Source organism: Nannobrachium achirus, assembly GCF_963921795.1.
Source record: "Nannobrachium achirus genome assembly, chromosome: 15".
In the NCBI taxonomy this organism is placed as follows: domain Eukaryota; kingdom Metazoa; phylum Chordata; class Actinopteri; order Myctophiformes; family Myctophidae; genus Nannobrachium; species Nannobrachium achirus.
Window position 1 is genome coordinate 11,660,776 of NC_137822.1, and position 21,641 is coordinate 11,682,416.

Here is a 21,641-nt window from a genome sequence, read left to right on the forward strand (position 1 = left end):
TTCTACCCTTAGGGGGTATTTGGCGGCTATTAATGCCTGTCACCTGGGGGTGGCGGGCAAGGCACCTTCTAAAGTCCCGGAGGTCATCAAGTTCATGCAAGGAGTTGAACGTTTGAGGCCGGTGACTAGGTCTTTGTTCCCAGTTTGGGATCTGCAAGTGGTTCTAGGGGGCCTATGTCGGGCTCCCTTTGAGCCGCTTGTAGGGATGCCTTTGAAACTTTTGAGTTTCAAGACGGCTCTTTTGCTGGCTTTGGCCACGGCTAAAAGAGTTGGTGACCTGCAAGCTCTCTCGGTGTCTGCGGAGTGCATGCAGTTTATGAACAATGATCTCAAGGTGTTGCTCAAGCCTCATCTTAAGTTTGTTCCTAAGAACATGGTGGTTCCTAAGGAGCCTGTTGTTCTTCTGGCTTTTCATCCTCCTCCGTTTGTCTCGGTGGAGGATGAACGGCTGAATTGCCTTTGTCCTGTCAGGGCATTGAAGGCCTACTGTGACAGGACTGCTGGTTCTAGAGCTTCTTCTCAGCTCTTTGTAGAAATGGGCAATGTTCTTGTCAGAAAGCCGGTGTCTAGACCCACTCTTTCGAGGTGGATTGTGGATGCTATTAGGCTGGCTTACTCTAGTGCGGGTGTGGAAGTGCCGGCGGCACTTAAAGCCCATAGCACTAGAGGTGTGGCTACTTCGTGGGCACTGGCAAAGGGAGTCTCCGTTCAGGAGATTTGTGTTTCGGCGAATTGGTCTTCGCCTTCTACCTTTGCAGCCTACTATCACCTGGATATCGAATCCTCTTCGCTAGCGCATTCGGTTCTGGGTGCAGTTGCCTCCTCTACGTCATAGAGGAGTCGGATCTTCCCCTCCCACAGGTGGGCATGTAGCCACCTGGGGTACTTTGGGGGGACCCTGTGTTTTCCTTATATAGTGTGTCTTACTTATAAGGCGGACTTGTCCTTTTCATTTAGTTGAATGAGGCGGACTTCGGTCTGTCAGGGTCTCTCTTTATTTTCTCATGCCTTCACACCCAGGTCCGGTGGGCCTGGGACCTTCTGGGTGATGGGTCACGCCCGTTGGGGCTGTGCTCACCCGTATGAGGGGTGTGTGGGGGTATGAGAGTAGGTTGTGGCTTAGAGGGGAGTTTAAGAATCCCAAGTGGGAGGTCATCCTGGAATATTGACAGTAAACGGTAGGTTCCGTACGGAACCATTGTTTACTTAGATATGGAAGGATGACCTCCCACGTAATGCCCCTCTGTTTCACTGAATGTGGCAGAGAGTGGTATTAAGAGGATGTTACTTCCGCCTCCGGGGGTTTATATAGCCTGGAGGCGGGTCACTCCGGTTTGAGTGACAGGCCCTTCCTACCTACGTTAGTACGGGAGCTGAAGTAGTTTCTCTGAATGATCGCCAGGGGGCGTCATTACCCAAGTGGGAGGTCATCCTTCCATATCTAAGTAAACAATGGTTCCGTACGGAACCTACCGTTCCCTCTAAGCTGCGCGCATGCGCGCCCGCGCACAACTCAGGACGCTGTCGCGCACGACAAATCTTTGTAGCGCACGGCAGATTAACACCAATAGATTTGTGAAACGCAGCAGTTGATTATTTTGTGTACTCAGACTCTGTCTGCCTGCATATGCTTAACATAGGCAGCGCTAGGTCTCTCTCTCTCTCTCTCTCTCTCTCTCTCTCTCTCTCTCTCTCTCTCTCTCTCCCCCTCTCTCTCTTTCGGTGCCTCGGCTGCCTCCCCCCTCTCGCCAAATTCTCTCGCTCTGTCTCCGTCTCGACTGGATTCTCGCTCGCCTCCCCCCCTCCTCTCTCTCTATCTCTCTCTCTCTCTCACACACACATGCACGCATGCAGGCACGTGTGGTAAACAGAGACTTCTTCGGACTAAATTGTTTTATTGCCGTCATAAAACCTTCTCAGTTACATCTATGTGTGCATTAACGTTAGCAACAGCGTGGCTGTAGGGAAGGCTACCAAAACAAAACAAACGCATGTGCTTTGCTTCGCGTATCAGAAGCTCAAAGGACCATGGTTGGTAATGTGCAGTTTCATAAAGAAATCCCCCGCCTGTGCACAGCAGAGATTAGACCTACAGTACACACTACTCCTCCATCCAGCATCCAGGTATGAACTATATAAACTGCAATGTTTCTCTGGAGCTGACGAGCTTGGCGTCTCACCTTCACGACGAGTTACAGTAACAAAAATAACTCCAGTCCTGTAATGCATTGGTCCCAAATTGGGTCTGGGGACCCCCGGATCTTGAGGTAGTTCCAGGGGTCACCAGCAAAAGTTAGGAACCAAATGGACCCTTATGTAACTCAGAGTGTACAAATGGAACCCCACAGAGTTAAATTAATTTGTTGATTTTATAAAAAAAATATAAATTGGGTTAGGGTTAGGGAGAGAGTCCACCTCTCTGTAAGGTTATGGGCTAGCTTAGGTCATATTATATGATTTAATTTTTGGGAAAGCAATCTACAAGGTCAAAAGCCAGTGTTCATTTAAATTGAGTGTGAAATGGTAGGCCTATACCAAATTTTCGCATGCATGCTTACATTGGCACTTTGGCACATACAGTAGTGCTTTTGGACTGTATTTTATTAATAATAATGACACTTCTTTAGATGTGTCAATGTCAATATGTCAATGTATTGTTATTTTTACTCATATTTAGGCCCATTGTTTGTATTGTATTTACACAACATGTTGTCATCATGTGTATACTGTATACTATATAAGATAGATAGATGTATTATCCCAAGGGGGGAAATCAGTCTGTAGGCCTAATACTGAATAATAATGGATATAAAACCCTTTTTCCCCTGTCTTTTTAAATTTAACTGTCCTATAGTAGCCCACAGTTTATTAACAGTAGTCGAACCGCTATTACTTATTCTGTAATTAAATTTGAATAAGCCATAACTTGACATGACTTGACGCACTGACGCAGTATACACTCGTGCACTCGACATATTTGCTCATCAGTGCTCAAGTTGTGCTCAGAAGGTTGGAGTGTTTGCTCAGACCGAAAAGAAATTAGAGGGAACATTGCCAACCACCATTCTATTTCGGACTGCAACGTGTTAAGCCTGACCAGGATACATGCCAGTGGGGATTATGTGTTGTTTGAATTATGACTAATGTACACTGTACAGAGCTACTGTATGTATGTACCATTCTAAGTAACATGGTGGTACTACAGTATCTGCTTGCACTTCATGAGTTTACACCATTGATCACATTTACATTGCATTACTAGCCATTAAGTTAAGCCTACTAGGAATGCACCCCCAAACCCTAGAACTGATTTTACCACAGTTTACCCATGGCAGCACACTAGAAATGCAACCGCTTTTTTTTTTTTTTTTTTAAGATTTGTTTTGGGGCTTTTATGCCTTTATTGATAGGACAGTAGACTGACAGGAAATGGGGGGGAGAGATGGGGAGTGACAAAGGTCGTCCGGATCGGGAATCGAATGTGGCAATGCCTAAGTGGTATGCGCCTAGACCAGTAGGCCAGCGGGCGCCCCAGAAATGCAACCGCTTTAACCCTAGTTGTTGATGTTAAAAGCTGTGCCTTTGCTGCTTTGGCATCGCCGATTCGCCATACGAAAATGTCATCTTCCAGCTTAATTTCTGCAAAAGCTAAACTGAGGTTGGTGTAAAAGCTCTCGTGCACAGTGCATGCGCTCCACATCCAGTGGAGATTCTGCCTAACCGTAGGAGCGTCTGGGCTCTACCCATAGAACGATGCTCTGTCTTTGAACTCAGAATCATTTATCTAACACTGTTAAAAGGAATGTATCTATTTGTCCCTAGAGCGGCCTTGTTTGCAAGTGGATGGCCCTGTATCACAAGCTCTGAATTGACCGATTAAAATATTTTCTCTGGGAATTCACAGGAAGGCAGGAATCTACTGAAACACGATCAATTACATAATTAACTAGAAGCAGTGCTCTTCCGAGCACAGGTCTCCACCAGGCCACACAAATCGGCCTGTTATAGCGCCACCATGAGGCTGATTTAAAAAATGTGGGGCAGAGGTTCTGAATTAGCATCCAGGGAGTGTGTGTGCTCAGTTTGGCAGCGATCGGGCCAACGGTGCCGGAGATTAGCTGGTAACAACCAGGCCACACAAATCGGCCTGTTATAGCGCCACCATGAGGCTGATTTGAAAAATGTGGGGCAGAGGTTCTAGATTGGCATCCAGGGAGTGTGTGTGCTCAGTTTGGCAGCGATCGGGCCAACGGTGACTGAGATTAGCTGCTCACAAACTGCGCGGACGGACGCACGGACGCACGGACGGACGGAGGGGAAAACATACTCTCCCTCAGCCTTCGGCTGGTGGAGACAACAACACTTTGCAGCCGACAGTAGCCAGGAGTCATTTATTATTTTGTGTGATGCCAAAAGGCTACGTTATGTTGTGTAACCTGTCCTGCACCATATTTTAATTAGCAACTTCTAATTAGTTTTTTTTATGCCGTGGCTCCTGTGTGTCCGGCTAATCTCGCAAACCACTGGTCCGTCAGCATGCACTACGAGTGCCGCGCTGCGAGCTTGTAGATCTGCTATTTTTGAAAAAATCGTGAAAATGAGTGCAAGTCTTTGAATATCTTTGACCCGATCTTTGACCCGACTTCTAAATCCTTCCTCTAAATCATGCTGTTCTCAAACCTTTTCATGTCAAGGACCCCCAAAATTACAGGTATTTGGCCACGGACCCCCCCATCTCAAAATATGTTGTCCCAGGGACCACCCAGAAGTAAATATTTGAGTTACAAATGTTCGCTTTTAAGTAGATATATTCAAAGACTTGCAAAAAAAAAAATCATGATTTTTCAAAAATAGCAGATCTAAAAGCTCGCAGTGTGAGCTTGTATATCTGCTATTTTTCAATAGTTAAAGCAGTCAATAATCCTAGGCCTAAATGGGTTAAATGACTATTTTTCACATCTTGTGTATCAGTATTCTCCAATGTCCTGCCACCCCACCCTTTTTCATCAATATGATTCCCTCAACATGATACCAGAGAGTTAAACTGCACTGTTAGAGCTCATCATGTTCTTTTTCCCCTTTTAGTGTTTTCCTTTAATCCTAGAAAGTGTGTGTGTGTTCGTTCATGTTGGGTTCGGTCAGGAGGTAATTATGGCCTGAGGGTAGAGCGGGGATCTGAGAAACCTTGACTTAGCATGACTCAATCTGCTCCTCCTCACGCACGCACGCACGCACGCACACACACACACACACACACACACACACACACACACACACACACACACACACACGGCGCTCAAGCGTGAAAACATCACTTGTTTCTTTCTTATCTCCGTCGTTTCGCAGCGTCAACATTTCGTGGAGTAATACACGGAAGACATTTTTATTTTTATATATTTATTGGCCATACCGTTATCAAGCTCCTCACATCGCCATTTAGGTTGTAAATCAGCAAAGTTTTCCCCTTTAAACGTTTTCCTTCACAGCATTGCCTCAAGCATGCAGACTTCTACGCAGTAAAATGTTAATTTAACCCTGAGAGTGTGCCAACCCTTACCGGTCCATTTGGTCACATATACACACTCTTTGAGTTACAAATGGATAAATTAACAGTGAGGGTTTTACTAGTGTATTGATTATCCAGTGATGCGCGGCGACATCACGGTATCGAGAATACCTCCAAAGTCCTTGTTGTAAAGCAGAGAGAGTGAGTGTGATTGTGTACTGTCAGTCGATGCACTCATTGATTTTTACTCTGTCTCTGTGTCTGGTTAACCAGAGAGGAGCAGGGGGTTACGATCATCCTGTCATTATTAAACCCATTCAGAATGGGTACACATCATTGCGTATTATTATTTTATGATTTAACTATTGAAAAATAGCAGATCTACAAGCTCACAGCGCGGCACCGAGTGCCGCGCTGCGAGCTTGTAGATCTGCTATTTTTGAAAAATCGTAAAATTTTTAATTTGGACCAGATTTTGACCTGATTCTATAAGTGTCTTTTGAATCCTTCTAAGGTTTTTTTTGAAAAAAACTACGTTTCTATGTCAGCAATCTGTCAAAGAAAAGGTCCTTTTCACTTAACTGGAGCTCAGTTAGTCTGTTCTTGAGAGACTACTATGTCAGTGGTTCTCAAACCTTTTCATGTGAAGGACCCCCAAAATGATATGTATTTGGCCACGGACCCTCATCTCAAAATATTTAGTTCCAGGGACCACCCAGAAGCAAAATTTGAGTTACAAACGAGTGCTTTAAAAATACATATATTCAAAGATTTGCACACATTTTCACGACGTTTTCAAAAATAGCAGATCTACAAGCTTGCAGAGCGGCACCGAGTGCCGCGCTGCGAGCTTGTAGATCTGCTATTTTTCAGTAGTTGAAGCATTCAATAATTCTAGGCCTAAATGGGTTAACGTAACCTCCACTTAAGTTTACCCTTTCTCTCCCTCTCCCTCTGTCTCTCCTCTCCATCTTTCTACAGGTGCAAGAGGCCGTTGGCCATATCTCGGAGCCCCCTCCTCCCTCTGTGTACTCTGTGCCATCAGCGTACCCCCAGGTGCAGAAACCCTGCGAGGAGAAGCTAGCGGCTCACAGGGGCAGGGAGCACCCCGCCTCCTCCTCCTCGTCCGCCTCCAGAGGCGCAGACCGAGGCAGGGACAAAGGCAGGGACAAAGACAAGAAGAAGAAGAAACACAAGAGGAGGTCGCGGTCGCGGTCAAAGAACAGACACTCTCTTCCCAGTGCTTACAGGAGAGCCCGCAGGTCCAGGTAGGACGCTAACGGACCAAGGTTTCTGTTTCTGTCGCGCAGAAAACCTTGTATCTCCAAGTTTCAAATGTGAAACTTGGAGATGTGTGTGTTTTTTCGTAAAGTAAAGCCCTGCTTCATCGCACAAAATCTTGTGAAAATAGCAGATCTACAAGCACACAACCCCAAAGTATATAGAGTCCGAACTAGTGCTAGTGGTTCCCCCTTAACTTTGAGAGTGTACAAATGGAGCCAAATGGACCTGTATACAGTAGGTCCATTCATACAGGTTGATTAAATAAATTGTTTTTTTATTGCGGCATAATCTTTGCATTCTGTGTGGATGTACTTATGACATAAACAGCAGTTTAAATTAAGGCAAATTCATCGCACAAAATAAAACACTCATGACTCATGACATGACTTCATAGCAGGAGGTGCAGTAGTAATGGAAAACTTTGAGAAAACTTCCATTTGAACATTTTTATTGTTGATCTGCTTTTTAGTGCTCTCAGTGAATTGCAACATAATCACTGAACAAATCTCAATCGGTAGTATTTTGTGATTTGGAAGGCTTAAAGAATTGAACTTTAACTTTAATTGAAAAGAATGGTGTATCGTGGGGGAAAAAAAACACCTTTAATTACATTTAACATCTACTGTAGTGCATCTAGCTTCTCTATTCTAGGCATCTCGTAATGGGCAAACATTTGCCAAAAAAAAGCAACAGTTATGAGCATGTAGATCGGCTACTTTCCTTCCGCAAAGACATTTATTGGGGGAGGGGTTAGAGGAGACCAACTATAGACCCCTGAGGAACCCCAAAGTATATAGAGTTTAAGAGGTGAGGTGTGTTAGGATTTCTCACTGGTAAATCCGTCACTTGTAGTTTTGCCCTGTTCCATGCTATAGCCCTATTCATTCTGTAACTTCTCCCCTTGGTAATCCAGACCAATGCTCATTATCAGTGGCTGGCGTTTTGGCGTCTGCAATTATGTCTGATTCATGGTGTCACTTTGACAAGCCCTAATGTGATTTCTGCAGATGGGGGCGTTTGAGCCCCAGGTTTTAAATCACTTGCTGTACAGCATGTGAATTAAAGAGCAGAGGTTTAAGAGAGAGGAGGAAGGGCTGTGTCAGATGATGTTGTGCTCTTCCTGATTAGTAGACAAGGAGCGTGTGCGTGGGGCCATGGCTGATATGTACATATCAGCCTGTTTCTTTTTTTCTTTTACAAATACCTCAATATAGAATATGTGTGTGTTCAGTGAAGACTGTGCCTACCACGTCTGTGTGTGTGTGTGTGTGTGTGTGTGTGTGTGTGTATCTCTGTCTGTCTGTCTGTCTGTCTGTCTGTCTGTCTGTCTGTCTCTCTCTGTGTCTCTCTCTCTCTCTCTCTCTCTCTCTCTCTCTCTCTCTCTGGTGTATGACATGTCTGTACATTTGCCTCCAAGTAAATCTTTGCATGCAGAAGAAGTGGATTGAGTTCGATCTCTTATTAAATCACGGAGGAGGTTGCCTGGCAGCGATATTGCCCTTGACGGGCCGATGTCGATCGACTGAATCAGCTTCATAATGGCTTTACTAAAGCTCCAATGCTTCAGGGACACAGCGAAATAGACAAGAGGAGCGAGAGAAACAGACTGCCATGTGGGGAGAGAGAGATAGACGTACTGTATAGGGCTGTCACGATTATGACATTTTACATGACGATTAATTTTCTCTCAAATCATTGCGATTAACGATTTAATTGTGTTCTTGTCGTTGACAATTACATTTCTGTTTGGCTTTGAAGTTGCACATGGTAGATAAAACACATAAGCTAAATATACAAAGAAATTACTGACATATTTGACAACTTTATACTTAGAAAAGAACATTGATAGTGGAAATAGCCGATCTACAAGCTCACAACGCGTCGCATCGCGACGCGTTGTGAGCTTGTAGATCTGCTATTTCCGCTATTTTTGACATGGAAACGACTATGACGATTATGAAAAATAATCACGATTATGTCAAATAATCGCGATTAGACGATTATGTAATAATTGTGACAGCCCTAACTGTATGGACAGGGGTTAAAGTTCTCAGTCCTCCTGGGGACTGATTACAGTCTTGAGGATTCCATAGGGTCTGTTTCTGAGATCAGTGCAGATCTGCAAAAACACAAATAAATAAAATAAGGGGGAGGTGTAGCGATGGCCACGGTGTGAATGACAAAGTTGTCAAAAAGTCTAGTGATCTCCAATCTAAAAAGCAGTTATAATTTCAAGATATGAGTATTTGAATTGGCCAGACAAGCAATAGAAGACAACAGAACTTCAGAAGATATTTCTATAAAATAAAGCATAGATTGGCACACATACATTCAGTGAAAGCAGTTCAGAACTTCAGGAGAAAAATAATAATAATATAATTTAAAACAAAGTGTGCGCTGCACATGCCATGTTTCAAGAAATCACATATTGGGACATGGTCTGAAAATAATTTCAGTCTTGTGATTCTTTTTGGCTTTAACCCCTGTGTATGGAGGAGGCGCTGGTGAGAGACAGTTGGTGGGTGTGAGGGAGAGAGAACGCGTTGATGGAAAGAGACTGGGAAAGACAAAGTGATGGGAAATGTGTGAGAGATGGAGGGGTACAGTAGAGAGAGAGAGACAAGGTGATGAGGTAGAGATGGATAGAGATTAGGGATGGGACGATTTGACATTTTCATATCACGATTATTGTGACCAAAGAAATTGCGGAACATTTGCCAAAAAATAGCTGATCTACAGGAGCTTGTAGATCGGCTATTTTTGGGCAAAGAGATTTTGTAGAGTGTGAATAAAATGTAACCACCGTCTAAACTTGACCTTTCACTATGTACATAGTCTGCTCTTTTTCCCCTCTACACCAAACCTCTTTGGAGAAAAAAAGGTTTCTACTACTATCAAACCTACTACTATCAAACAAAGATTTGGAGGACCCCCTGTAGTAACTCTGAGGACCCCCTACGGGTCCCGGACCCCCTATTGAAGACCCCTGCACCGGACCAATTATCACCACATTTCTTGTGCATTCAGCCAGTAGGCCACAGAAGTGTAATTTGGATTAAATTAGCAGTTATAGGTGTGAATGTAATCACCGCGGCCTATTTCTTACCTAAATTGTTCACAAACCAGCTGACTGAGATGAGCCTGTACTTCTCCCTCCCTCCCGCCTGCCTGCCTGTCAGCTCCCCAACCAGGCGCAGCTGCTGGCTTTGATCCGCTCTAAGCAGCCGAGCTCTTTCTGGACCACGACTTGCTTATTTACGAGGGTGTCACTCGTACCTCGGACACGCACGTTTTATTGCATTTCAGTGCATGTCCGCACTATGGACATGTGCTCACAGCTGCTGTGAATGCGGCGTGAGATAGATGGGGGCGTTGAGAGAGTCGAAGTGATGGGAGAAGTGAGACGGATGTGGGGTTTAAAGAGGGGGAAAAGTGAAGCACATACTCTGAGCACTCTTATTCCTTGACTACTTACCCTTTTGTTTGTTTACAAATGTCCATGTGTCTTGCATGACTGTCACTTTTTCAAGACGGGACGATGTAGGTCAGAGAAAGAGAGAATACAGATATTATAATTGGGCACGGGGAGAAAGGTTAAAAGATGAAGACACCGTCGTAGATGAAGACAAAGGCGGAATGGAAGGCAGGATAAGAAGTAGACAGGCGGTAGACGGAGAGAGAGAGTGTAGGGTTATAGAGTTGACTGCTCTGTATGCGCCATTCGTCTCTCAGGTTAATGTGAACAGTATCGACCTCAGAGCCACGCTCTGACATTAGTGCTTTACTGCCTAGCCTTTAAAGAGGAAGGATGCCTTCCTCTTTTACCTATTCCATTTAAATAAGACCTTTGTGTCCCTGACTGAAAGGATGGGTTTGTACAAACCCACACTTGCCAGTGGGATTAAATTAATTCTGCTCAAAGAAAATTGGGCTACAATTTAAGATCGTCATCAAAGCCACGCATATTTAATATAAAATTCCTCCCAGGGAGATTTTCAGAAGGGGGAAAAAAAGTTTACAAATTGATAACCTGTTATTTGATTGTCGTTAATTAAACCTGTCTCTGCAATGGTTGTGTGGATTTTAGATGATCTCTTTGAAAAGGCACTATTCCACTGCGTAAGCAAAACAAGACTATTTAAATTGTACACAATGCTTATCTATGCTTCATTGAAACTAGACCAGATTTAACAAGACATATTAGTCTAATAACAGCGTGGCCTCCCTGAATAATCCTTAAATGGTATATGGTGCATTTATATAGCGCCTTATTCCAAAGCGCTTTACAATGATTGTGCATTACATTCACCTACACATTCATACACCGATGGCGGAGGAAACCATGCAAGGCACCAACCTGCACATTGGGAGCAAGTTAGGGGTTCAGTGTCTTGCTCAAGGACACTTTTACTGTACATTGGCTCTGAGGGGAGCCCGGGATCGAACTGGGAACCTTGCACTTCTCCATCCAGCCACTCTACCAGACACTCTACCCCTGAGCCACTGCCAACTCAATCCTTAGCTATGTCTTCAGTCAATGAAGCCACACAATTCAGTGTGCTGCACTTGCAGGCTGCCTGCTTGTGTGGTGATGGTGCTGTGTATGCCACAGGTTTTCAAAGTGGGGGCTGTGGTCCCTATGGGAGGATTAGATAGAGAGACAAAGGCATGTATATACATTATGCGAGTGTGTGTATGTATTCCAAAATAGGGCTTAAGTGGTTAGTGGCTTTCCAACTCAATCTATATGGTAATGATGGTTGATGATGATAATTATTATTAGCTAGATAATGGTCACACATCTGGAAGCTGTGTCCTTGCTAAAACTATATTGTGTCATTAACCTCAAGTGACCTTCAGGAGAACAGCTTACCAAACTGGTTATTGTCCCAAAACTCTGTCCTTTAGAACAATCCCCTCGTAATTTACATACTTATGAGGCAATGGTTTTTAGTTTTTGCTCATGTCCTTGTGTTTTAACTTTTACTTAACGTAGTGGCATGAGCTGTTGGTCCCTGTTCAGAGACATAGTCATTCACTACAGTGCCCCTTTACAGAAAAAGCATGAAAGCTATAGCCAGATGTAGAAAAGATCTAACTGAAAGGAAATTCATTTGTTACACTGTGGCCACATAGTAGGTAAACCTGTTGTGTGTGCGTGCATGTAGGATATACTTGTGGATGTGTGTAAATTAAGTTTTTTCCCTTCAATGTTCCTGACTCACCACCACCATCATGTTGCATACAGCTCTCAGAAAAGCAACGTGCCTCTTGATTTTACATAATCTTTATTTTAGACAGAATGTCTTTTGTTTCCTCACTTCCCTCATTTGTCGTAACTCTGTTTTAAAAAGTGCTATACAAAGTTAATTTGTTTTCTCCTGAATAAACTGCCTTCTTTCATTTCTCCTGCCAAATTTCCAATCTGTGCCCTGTCTACATTTATGGCTCCATATTAATTATCTTTCTGTGTTTTTCTTTCTTTTGCTTCTTTTCCTTTTCTGTCTTGATTTCCATCTTTCTCTCTCTCTCTCTTGCTCTCTCTCTTTCTCTGTCTCCATCTCCCTCCCTCTCTCTCTTGCTCTCTCTCTTTCTCTGTATCCATCTCCCTCCCTCTCTCTCCCTCTCTCTCTCTCTTTCTCTCTCTCTTTCCATCTCTCTCTCTCTCTCTCTCTCTCTCTCTCTCTCTCTCTCTCTCTCTCTCTCTCTCTCTCTCTCTCTCTGTGTGGACAGGTCACGGTCACGTTCTCCATCCAGGAAGGACAGGGCAGCGGCGGCGGCGGCAGAGAGGAGGCATGAAGACAGAGACAGGGAGCGCCATCGTCTAGGCAGCAGCACAGAGCAGCACAGAAGACGATCCAGGTAATCTTAAGAACTCAACCGCCGGGTAAACTTGGTTTACTCCCCCCAGTGGGGGCTCCTCACTGGCAGCTGAGCCGGTAGGATACAACGGCAGTGGCAACACAGACATGTGTGGGGAAGATTAAATGTCATAACTGAATTGGGAGAAAGAAAACAAAGAAAACATGTTCCAGGCAGGCAGGAAATGTAGACACCACCACCCCCAATTTTGGTAACAGGTAAACTTCTGAATAATTGTGCTGGGGAAAAGGAAAAAGAAAAAAACTGTTGCTGTTGACTTTTAATTAGAATGGCCTGCAATGAGAGCCGAGTCAACAAGTAATTTGTCATTTGAGTGTTGAGTTGGTGTACTGCACACCATATTAAAAGGTATTTTTCATACAGAGTAGTACTGTATGTGTACCGTTGGCAAACGGTCTTAACATTATTGTTATTATACAGTTAACTATGAAAACTGGCACATCTTGTCCGCATATCAGCGTGTCTCTGTAGGTCACGCCTGACGCTGTGGTTCCCCTGACACATCTATGGGTTTGTCACTATGACTTCATGCTCTGACATCTGAGTACACATGTTTGGGCTCGATTTAAGAAGAAACTTAGGCCACAGAGCTGATCTCCATATACAGTACATGGATCTCCATATATGAGTACCAGGGGTCTCCGTAACTGGTCCGATATACATCACTGGCCAGATGGCAAAGAATTGGCGCAGGGCGAGGTGGCATGTCTCCCTGAGGCGTCTTACTAGTATTATCATAAGATTAAGATGTCATTGCAGTTCTACCATTAGTTGGATGTTAACTTCAGAGCTGACGTTTCCCAGCTAACTTGATCTTGACTCAGGTCAAGTTGTTAAAGTGATCCCTTTGCCCAAACATCGTTCTGATTTAGTCAACTAACCAATGATTTAGCAAATGCTGACTGCAGTAGAGGTGTCAATGTAATTCCTGATATTTTTCGTTTAGTGTAAGCATTTTTCTCATAGTCCTAAAAACAACTTGAGGTAAATGTAAGCGATAGCTTGGCTAGTCTAATTGGCTGTAAATACCATGCATCATTCTATGAGGAGAATGCATGTACGAGCAGCAGAGCAGAGAGACGAGAGAGACGGGTAGGGCTGCAGGGTGTGAGGTCTTCTAATGGATTAATCTGTTAAGACCGGAAACGCATTATTATGCAGTATTACTATAACCATTATCTTATGCTTTAACTATTAAAAAAGTCTTTGAATATGTTTGACCCGATTGTAAATCCTTCTTCTAAATCAGTGGTTCTCAAACCTTTTCATGTCAAGGACCCCAAAAATGACATGTATTTGGCCACGGACCACCATCTCAAAATATGTTGTTCCAGAGACCCCCCAGAAAAAATATTTGTGTTAGAAATGTTTAAAAAATATATATATTCAAATATTTGCAAAATAAATCACGATTTTCCCAAAAAAAGCAGATCTACAAGCTTGCAGCACGGCACTCGGTGCCGCGCTGTGAGCTTGTAGATCTGCTATTTTTTTCAATGGTTAGAGCATAAAATAATGGTTAAAGTGGTTCTAGGTCTTAATGGGTTAATGAGTTTATGTTTTAGTTTTAAAATGGGCTGTTTTGATGTTAATGCGTCAGTACATGCATTGTTGCTGTCGGATGGAAGCGAAAGTTTAAAATAGGCAGTTTTCTGCCCGTCGGCAACGATGTATATTTTAGGAGCAGGAAGACAGACAGCAGCGGAATGAGGACATGAGGGAGAAACAGGGGTGTCAGATGAGGTCTTACAATGGCTTAGTGATGATATTTTCCATCATGGAGGTTTGGTAGTGTGTGATGCAAGTGCAAATTGGTTGCACCTAAAGGTGTCCCCCCCCCCCCCCCCCGCACCAAACTGACGCCGGCCGCGATAAGTGTTGAAAAGCGGCTGTTGCCGAAAATCTTTGGTCGAAGAATAGGCAGTGTGCTGTCGGGTTGAAAGTTGTAGGGAGGTGTTGAAAGCCGACACTGACCCGTTTAACCCATTCAGAACGGGTACACATTATTGTGTATCATTATTTTATGCTTTAACTATTGAAAAAATAGCAGATATACAAGCTCACAGCGCGGCACCGAGTGCCGCGCTGCGAGCTTGTAGATCTGCTATTTTTGAAAAATCGTGAAAATTAGAATTTTGACCCGATTGTCTTTTGAAGTGTCTTTTGAATCCTTCTAAGGTTTTTTGAAAAACCCTATGTTTCTATGTCAGCAATCTGGCTAGCCATCGTCAAAGAAAAGGTCCTTTTCACTTAACTGGAGGTCAGTTAGTCTGTTCTTGAGAGACTACTATGTCAGTGGTTCTCAAACCTTTTCATGTGAAGGACCCCCAAAATTATATTTATTTGGCCACGGACACCCATCTCAAAGTATTTAGTTCCAGGGACCACTCAGAAGCAAAACTTGAGTTACAAATGTTCGCTTTGAAATTCATATATTCAAAGATTTGCACACATTTTCACAACTTTTTCAAAAATAGCAGATCTACAAGCTCGCAGCTTGTAGAGCTTGTATATCTGCCTCTAGGCCTAAAAGCTCTCTGGTTGGCTGCTTAGCCTTGCTAAGAGGGGTAGTGGGGACGCTTTCTCAAATGCATTACAGAGGTAGTTATCGCTGCTCATGGTACATTCATTTTGTCTGAGCACAGCACATATCCAAGCCAAGGTATAAATATTGCTACAGCTGCATGTGTGCTCAGACGCAAAGCGTGGGACGTACTGTGTGCGTGCGCAAAGGTGTGTGCCTGGTCTCACTCCAACACCAGCTGTCAGATGTTCTCTGAAACAAAACTTAGGGCCCGTTTACACTGCGTTTTTACAACGAGAATTCTGCAAAATGAAAAGTCAGATATGCCTTCCGTTCAGACGACAACGGCATTTTCGGGGACTCTCCCCTCGTGTCACCGTGTGAACAACAAACGCAAATAAACAACAACACATGTGGGCAAGCAAGCCCCACCCTGCCAGCGTGTGATTGGCTGAAAGATTTGCATGCAGCAGTCCAACGCACTACAGTCCTGAACGCAGAATCAAAATGTGGTAAATGCCCAAATTGTAAATTGTGGTTGAGTGCAGTACTGACACATTTGTTGTGGAATTACGATACGTTTGAGGTTTTTCTCTGTTTAAATTATAGCAATGTATTGTTAGTGCGTTAACTTCATGCAGAAGCCAGGAGGTCATGATGGCCACAACAAAGAATCTGACAATATTACAACACAACAGCAGTATCAGTATGCTATATTTATATGTCCACACAGCTGCACAGTGGAGTACTGCACATCACTATTATGTAATACTTTTACCACCGGAGCAGACCCAGTACTCACTCGGAGGACAGGCACATTGTGAGTGTAACAGTGTATAAGAATATAAGTCTGCACACCAGTATCGTTTCTCCCAAATGCAATTTTACTTCGTAAAGGCTCTTCCTCAGACCTGGTGGCTCGAAACGTTACAAAGTAAAATTGCATTTGGGAGCAGCAATACTGTTTATTCTTACAGTATACACTGTTTAACCTGTTTTGATCCTGCACCCAGCCTAGTAGCTCTGGGATGTGTCTGTGTGTTGTCTTTTTAGCTGTTTATCAGCTTCTCTCTCAACTTAGTGAATGTAAACCTGACCGAATTAAAGAGGAAATAGGTGTGTTAATTTGGCATTCAGCTGAATCAAATGAAAGTATAAACGCAGGCCAGATGGAACAGTCGTCTACCTGCTATCCTAGTTAATTTGTATACTAGTATGTTATTCTTTTTTTGTCACTCTGTTGCCGTTTTACTTGCCATTTTTATGCCATTTACTCTGATTGTGTGCTTACTCTAGATAACAGTGCCTCCTAATAAATGCCTAAATTGTAATTGTGTACGTACTGTAAATATACTAATTATAATGTATTATATGAATTCATAACTCCTGTTATACTGGCTTTTAGAAGTGATCACATCGTCTGATCATATCATATATAAAATGTCTCTCCTAGTTTGTGGTGTGACACTTAGGGCTGTCACGATATGACATTTTACATGACGATTAATTGTCACTCAAATAATTGGCGATTAACGATTTAATTGTGTTTTGTCCTTGACAATTACATTTCTGTTTGGCTTGTAGGCTTTGAAGTTGCACATGGCAGATATGACACATAACCTTAAATATACCATGAAATTACTGACATATTTGACAACTTTATACTTAAAAAATAACATTGATAGTGGAAATAGCCGATCTACAAGCTCACAACTGTGAGCTTGTAGATCTGCTATTTCCACTATTTTTGACATGGAAACGATTATGACGATTATGAAAAATAATCACGATTAGACGATTATATAATAATTGTGACAGCCCTAGTGACACTGACTGTGCACTGTTTTCTCTCAGGTCTCCCCATAAGAGGCAGAGCTCCTTGCTGTCCTCAGGGCAGCTCCAGCCTGCGGGGTCCCCTCTGTCCCTCTCCTCGTCACCTGCCAGAGCCCTGTCTGCCAGCCCCGCCTCCAGTATGGGCTCCAGGTAAGCAGGCAGAACACATCGCTGTTGATTTTGACAGCATTTATTTAGATTTTTTTTAATATATATTAATTTGTATTAGATTTTTTTTTGAAAGACAAAACAATACAAACAAGCAAAAAACATTTTTTTTTTAATTTATCATAGTCTTACTCATAGTCATAGTCTTACTTTTAGTCTAATTTTAGTCATCTGAAAAGTTTAGTTTTAGTTGACTAAACATCATAAGATTTTAGTGGACTAAAGCTACAGTTGATTTTGTCGCCAAAAATGTATGGTTAAATATCTGAAAACACAAATTGACATGAATCCAAAATACACTGATGATTGTGTCGTCAAACGATGAAATTATATGGAATCTATGGGGGTCCCTGGTTCATCTCTCTCTCAACTATGGGGTCCTTGGCCTAAAAACGTTGAAGACCCCTGGTCTACGAAATCGACGCTACAGAACACATGTTGGTCCATTTGCACCGTGAGCCACAAACAAACACCTGTTCATCCAGATGACCCACACGTTCATCGACTCCTGCTGAAGTGTCATTGAGAAAGGTTGTTGCAACTGTGAGGCTGAAACATGGCACTGCCAGATAGAGGGCATGGGAGCCCTCTATAGACCAGTGTCAGGCTGTCAACAGACACACAGCTCCGCTGAACAGCCTTTGTTGTGAACATCAGAGATGCATTCAACAAGGCATTGTGTTTGAGAACATTTCCATACGTTTGCAAGCATTCGTAGGGAGAACGTGTTTGTTTTTGTTTGAGTTGGAAACTGGCACACTTGGCTGATAACCCCCCCAGCGAAGTGATACATGAATCCTGTATCACCATGCCATGATATATTATACCATGACGTATTCAGTCATGCACACAAACATATAGATTTACCAACTCACACAAAGATACACATGCATAATATATAACACCTTCAGACAGAAATTGAGCTGTGAAATGCCACAAAATGCTGTTTGTAAACGCCTAGATTCAAACCCAATTGTCCTACATCAGACCTGATGAAGAGCCGTTAGGCTAGAAACGTTACCACAAGTAAACTTAATAGAAACGTTACCACAAGTAAACTTAATGTTTAGGAGCAAAAATCGGTGTGCAGACTTTTATTCTTCTACCTGTATGCACTGTTTTAGTCTAGCACCCAGCCAACTGTGGCTTTAGATGTGCATGCCTTTTGGCTGCTTTGCGGTCACCTTGCTTACCTCTTCAACTCTTCTAAAGATAAATCATTCCATAGCTAAGGGACTACTCTGCTATATCAAACCCCCTTTGACACCCCACCACACCACAAACCCGATTCTGGATGAGATCCTAATTTAACCACTTGGATTCAAACCCGAGTCTAAAAGGAGCTCATCCAAGGTATATATAGGTTTATAGGTTTCAAGCAGGGATTTGCATCCTAATCCTATGTACTGTATGTGGACACAACAGCCTTCCTTTAAACATTTCACATATCAGTCCCAACAGGGCAAGATTATTATTGTATCGGCCTCTTTATGTGACAAGTCAAGTCCATTTGGATGAGCAGGGACAAACCTCTCCATTTAAATTGTGCTTTTAAACACACATTAATAAATTAGCCTGGCACCCGTATGCTTCCTCTATCGCTGTTGTCCCTGCCTCTTGTGTCTTCTCATAATAATGTACAGTCATAGCTGACCATGACTTAACGCTTTCATTTAATTTTTCTCTCTCCATGCCTCGATCTCTGGACTGTGTCTCGACTCTCCTCAGGGGTGGATCTCAGGAGAAAGACAAACCTGTGGCTTCAACGATAGTGTCCTCTGTGCAGACCAAAATCACTCAGGTATTACTCATTTATATCTGCACTCAGCAGCCCTCTACCTATTAGCTACAGCCTACCCACTACACAATGCTGTTGAATGGATGAACTGTGTTTGACCCACTGAATAGAAGAAGCTGTTACTTACTACAGCATAGGCTCTCTACATCTTTGGACTTTGTCCATTTGTTCAAGTCTAGCTGTGGCCTAGAACTGACTTTCAGTTTGAAGTATTAACTATGTTTTTAAAATGTTCTTTTATACAGTATATGGAGCCTCTGACTTCTTAAAGGTCTTATGACATCACATTTTCATTTAATTAATTCTTTTTCCTGACCTCAATTACACAAAAAAAAGGTCTCAGCGTAAGCATCATCATCGGGGGGAGGGTTATAGGGGGGAGGTTATATCACCTTTGCTGTTACTTTCCCACTGTGTTTGTGTCGTTCCAATGCACCATTTACCAGTTACTTTCCACTGTGTTTGTATCGTTCCAAACCACTATTCACCACTTTGGTTGTTGCATTCCAAAAGAGGCAACGATTATTACGACACCTGCAGGAATCTAGGTATATTATCTATCAGTCAACAGAACACAGAGAGAGAAAAAAACCTGCCATGGCTCACTGGAGTGGAGCTTTTAATTTTAACATTTTAATACACGTTTTAAGGACCAGGACAAAGATTATTATTATTGGTAAAGACAGCATGTCAAAATTGCTTTAAACTCTGTAAAAATGTTGAAAATACAATGTTGGCATCTTAAATATGCTGCTGTTTAGAATTGTGATCACATTGTTCTAGACTGTAGTATCCAGCTCAGAGCATTTTATATTTATATACTGTATCATATTTGGTCACAGTGTATTGTCCAGCACAGAGGTTTTTTACTTTGATCGTTGTTTTACATGGGGGCTAGTAGAATTTATGGTTGCAAACATGGACATTATATCCTATTTAAAATGAGCATGTATTGTACCCCAGTGGGGCTATCTTAGCTTTATGTGCAGTTGATCTGCATGCTGTAGACCAGCTAATCTCTGACCTAAAGTCACCTTCAAGCATTCTGCCTCTAACTAGTGGAACATTTGTGGCAGCTTAAGTGGTACAAGTATTATTACTCATCTGCATGTTGATGCTGTGCGTGCTTGTGTGTGTCCAAGCACACACGCGAGTGTATGTGGGGGCCATATTTATGGTGGGCGTATTTATGCTTTGGGGGTCTTTTGTGTGAACGTGTGCAAGACATGATTATTCTGTTAGGCATGCTTGTCTACTAGGTCAAGGGTCTTCAACAGGGGGGTCCGGGACCCCTAGGGGGTCCTCAGAGTTACTGCAGGAGGCCCTCCAAATCTTTGTGTGACAGCCAAGTGGCGGTGGTTAAATACAAAGTGCTTTCATCTCAGAGAGAGGGAGAGAACTATTAGTAGGAAATGAGAGAGCCAGACCAACGGAAACCAAAGTGATTCATTTTAGACGAATAGAGTGTGAGAGGAAAAGATGGAAAGGGCAGGGAGTCATTTAAAACTCACAGTTTAACATTAGTCCAGCTCTATACGCCTGGACCATAAATGTAAATATGCTTTTATGAAACCGTTGGGGCCTTTTACTTTCATATTTAAAACCACTGTTTTGAATAACGGACCACTTGGATGAGAATGTGAAACCTTTGGCCCACGTCCAATCTCTTCTCCTCAGAGAGAAGTCTGGTCATTTTTAGTTGCTTTAATTATTTAAGCATTATTTAACCCATTTAGAACGTGTACAGTATTGTGTATCATTATTTTATGCTTTAACTATTGAAAAATAGCAGATATACAAGCTCACAGCTGCGATCTGCTATTTTAGAAAAATCGTGAAAATTAGAATTTTGAACCGATTCTATAAGTGTTTTGAATCCTTCTAAGGTTTTTTGAAAAACCTATGTTTCTATGTCAGTAATCTGGCCAGCCATCGTCAAAGAAAAGGTCCTTTTCACTTAACTGGAGCTCAGTTAGTTATGTTCTTGAGAGACTACTATGTCAGTGGTTCTCAAACCTTTTCATGTGAAGGACCCCCAAACAGATATTTATTTGGCCACGGACCCGCATCTCAAAATATTTAGTTCCAGGGACCCCCCAGAAACAAAATTTGAGTTAAAAACGTTCGCTTTGAAAATATATATATTCAAAGATTTGCACACATTTTCACAACTTTTTCAAAAATAGCAGATCTACAAGCTCGCAGCTGTGAGCTTGTAGATCTGCTATTTTTCACTGGTTAAAGCATTCAATAATTCTAGGCCTAAATGGGTTAAACGCAAGAGGGTACGTGTTTTTTGCTGCGACTCAACGGCTGTGATTGCAGATCATGAGAGCCAGATGCAGTCACCCTTTCTCTCACGTAGCGACCTTTGACAGTTCACAGAATGGCTGCGTAATTGTGAGGCTGGCAGCCAGCATCCCCTGCCATGTTTTCAACCAAGATCCCTCCTCGTCGGAATCATCTGTATTGTCACATGAAAAGGTTTACAGGTGTGAAACAGTGGGTGAAATGTCATGTTTTGTGCAAGCTCCATAGTTTCTGATTGTTTCCAGAAAGAGAAGGAAAGGAAAGAAGAGTGGGGGCAAGAGAGGGGAAAAAATAAGGATTCAAGAATACAAAAAGCTATCTACATGTACTTACTA

General features: G+C 42.7%; 1 protein-coding gene across 2 annotated transcripts in view; it reads left to right on the forward strand.

Annotated features, from left to right (window-relative positions):
- The window catches only part of sfswap (splicing factor SWAP), a 115,782-nt gene that overhangs the window by 87,485 nt on the left and 6,656 nt on the right, over positions 1 to 21,641 (forward strand). For both annotated transcript variants that reach the window (XM_080743833.1, XM_080743834.1), the window contains 4 exons: positions 6,488 to 6,774; positions 12,524 to 12,652; positions 17,052 to 17,180; positions 18,927 to 18,999. In XM_080743833.1, the coding sequence (XP_080599959.1) occupies positions 6,488 to 6,774; positions 12,524 to 12,652; positions 17,052 to 17,180; positions 18,927 to 18,999 (618 nt within the window). The remainder of the gene's footprint in view (positions 1 to 6,487; positions 6,775 to 12,523; positions 12,653 to 17,051; positions 17,181 to 18,926; positions 19,000 to 21,641) is intronic.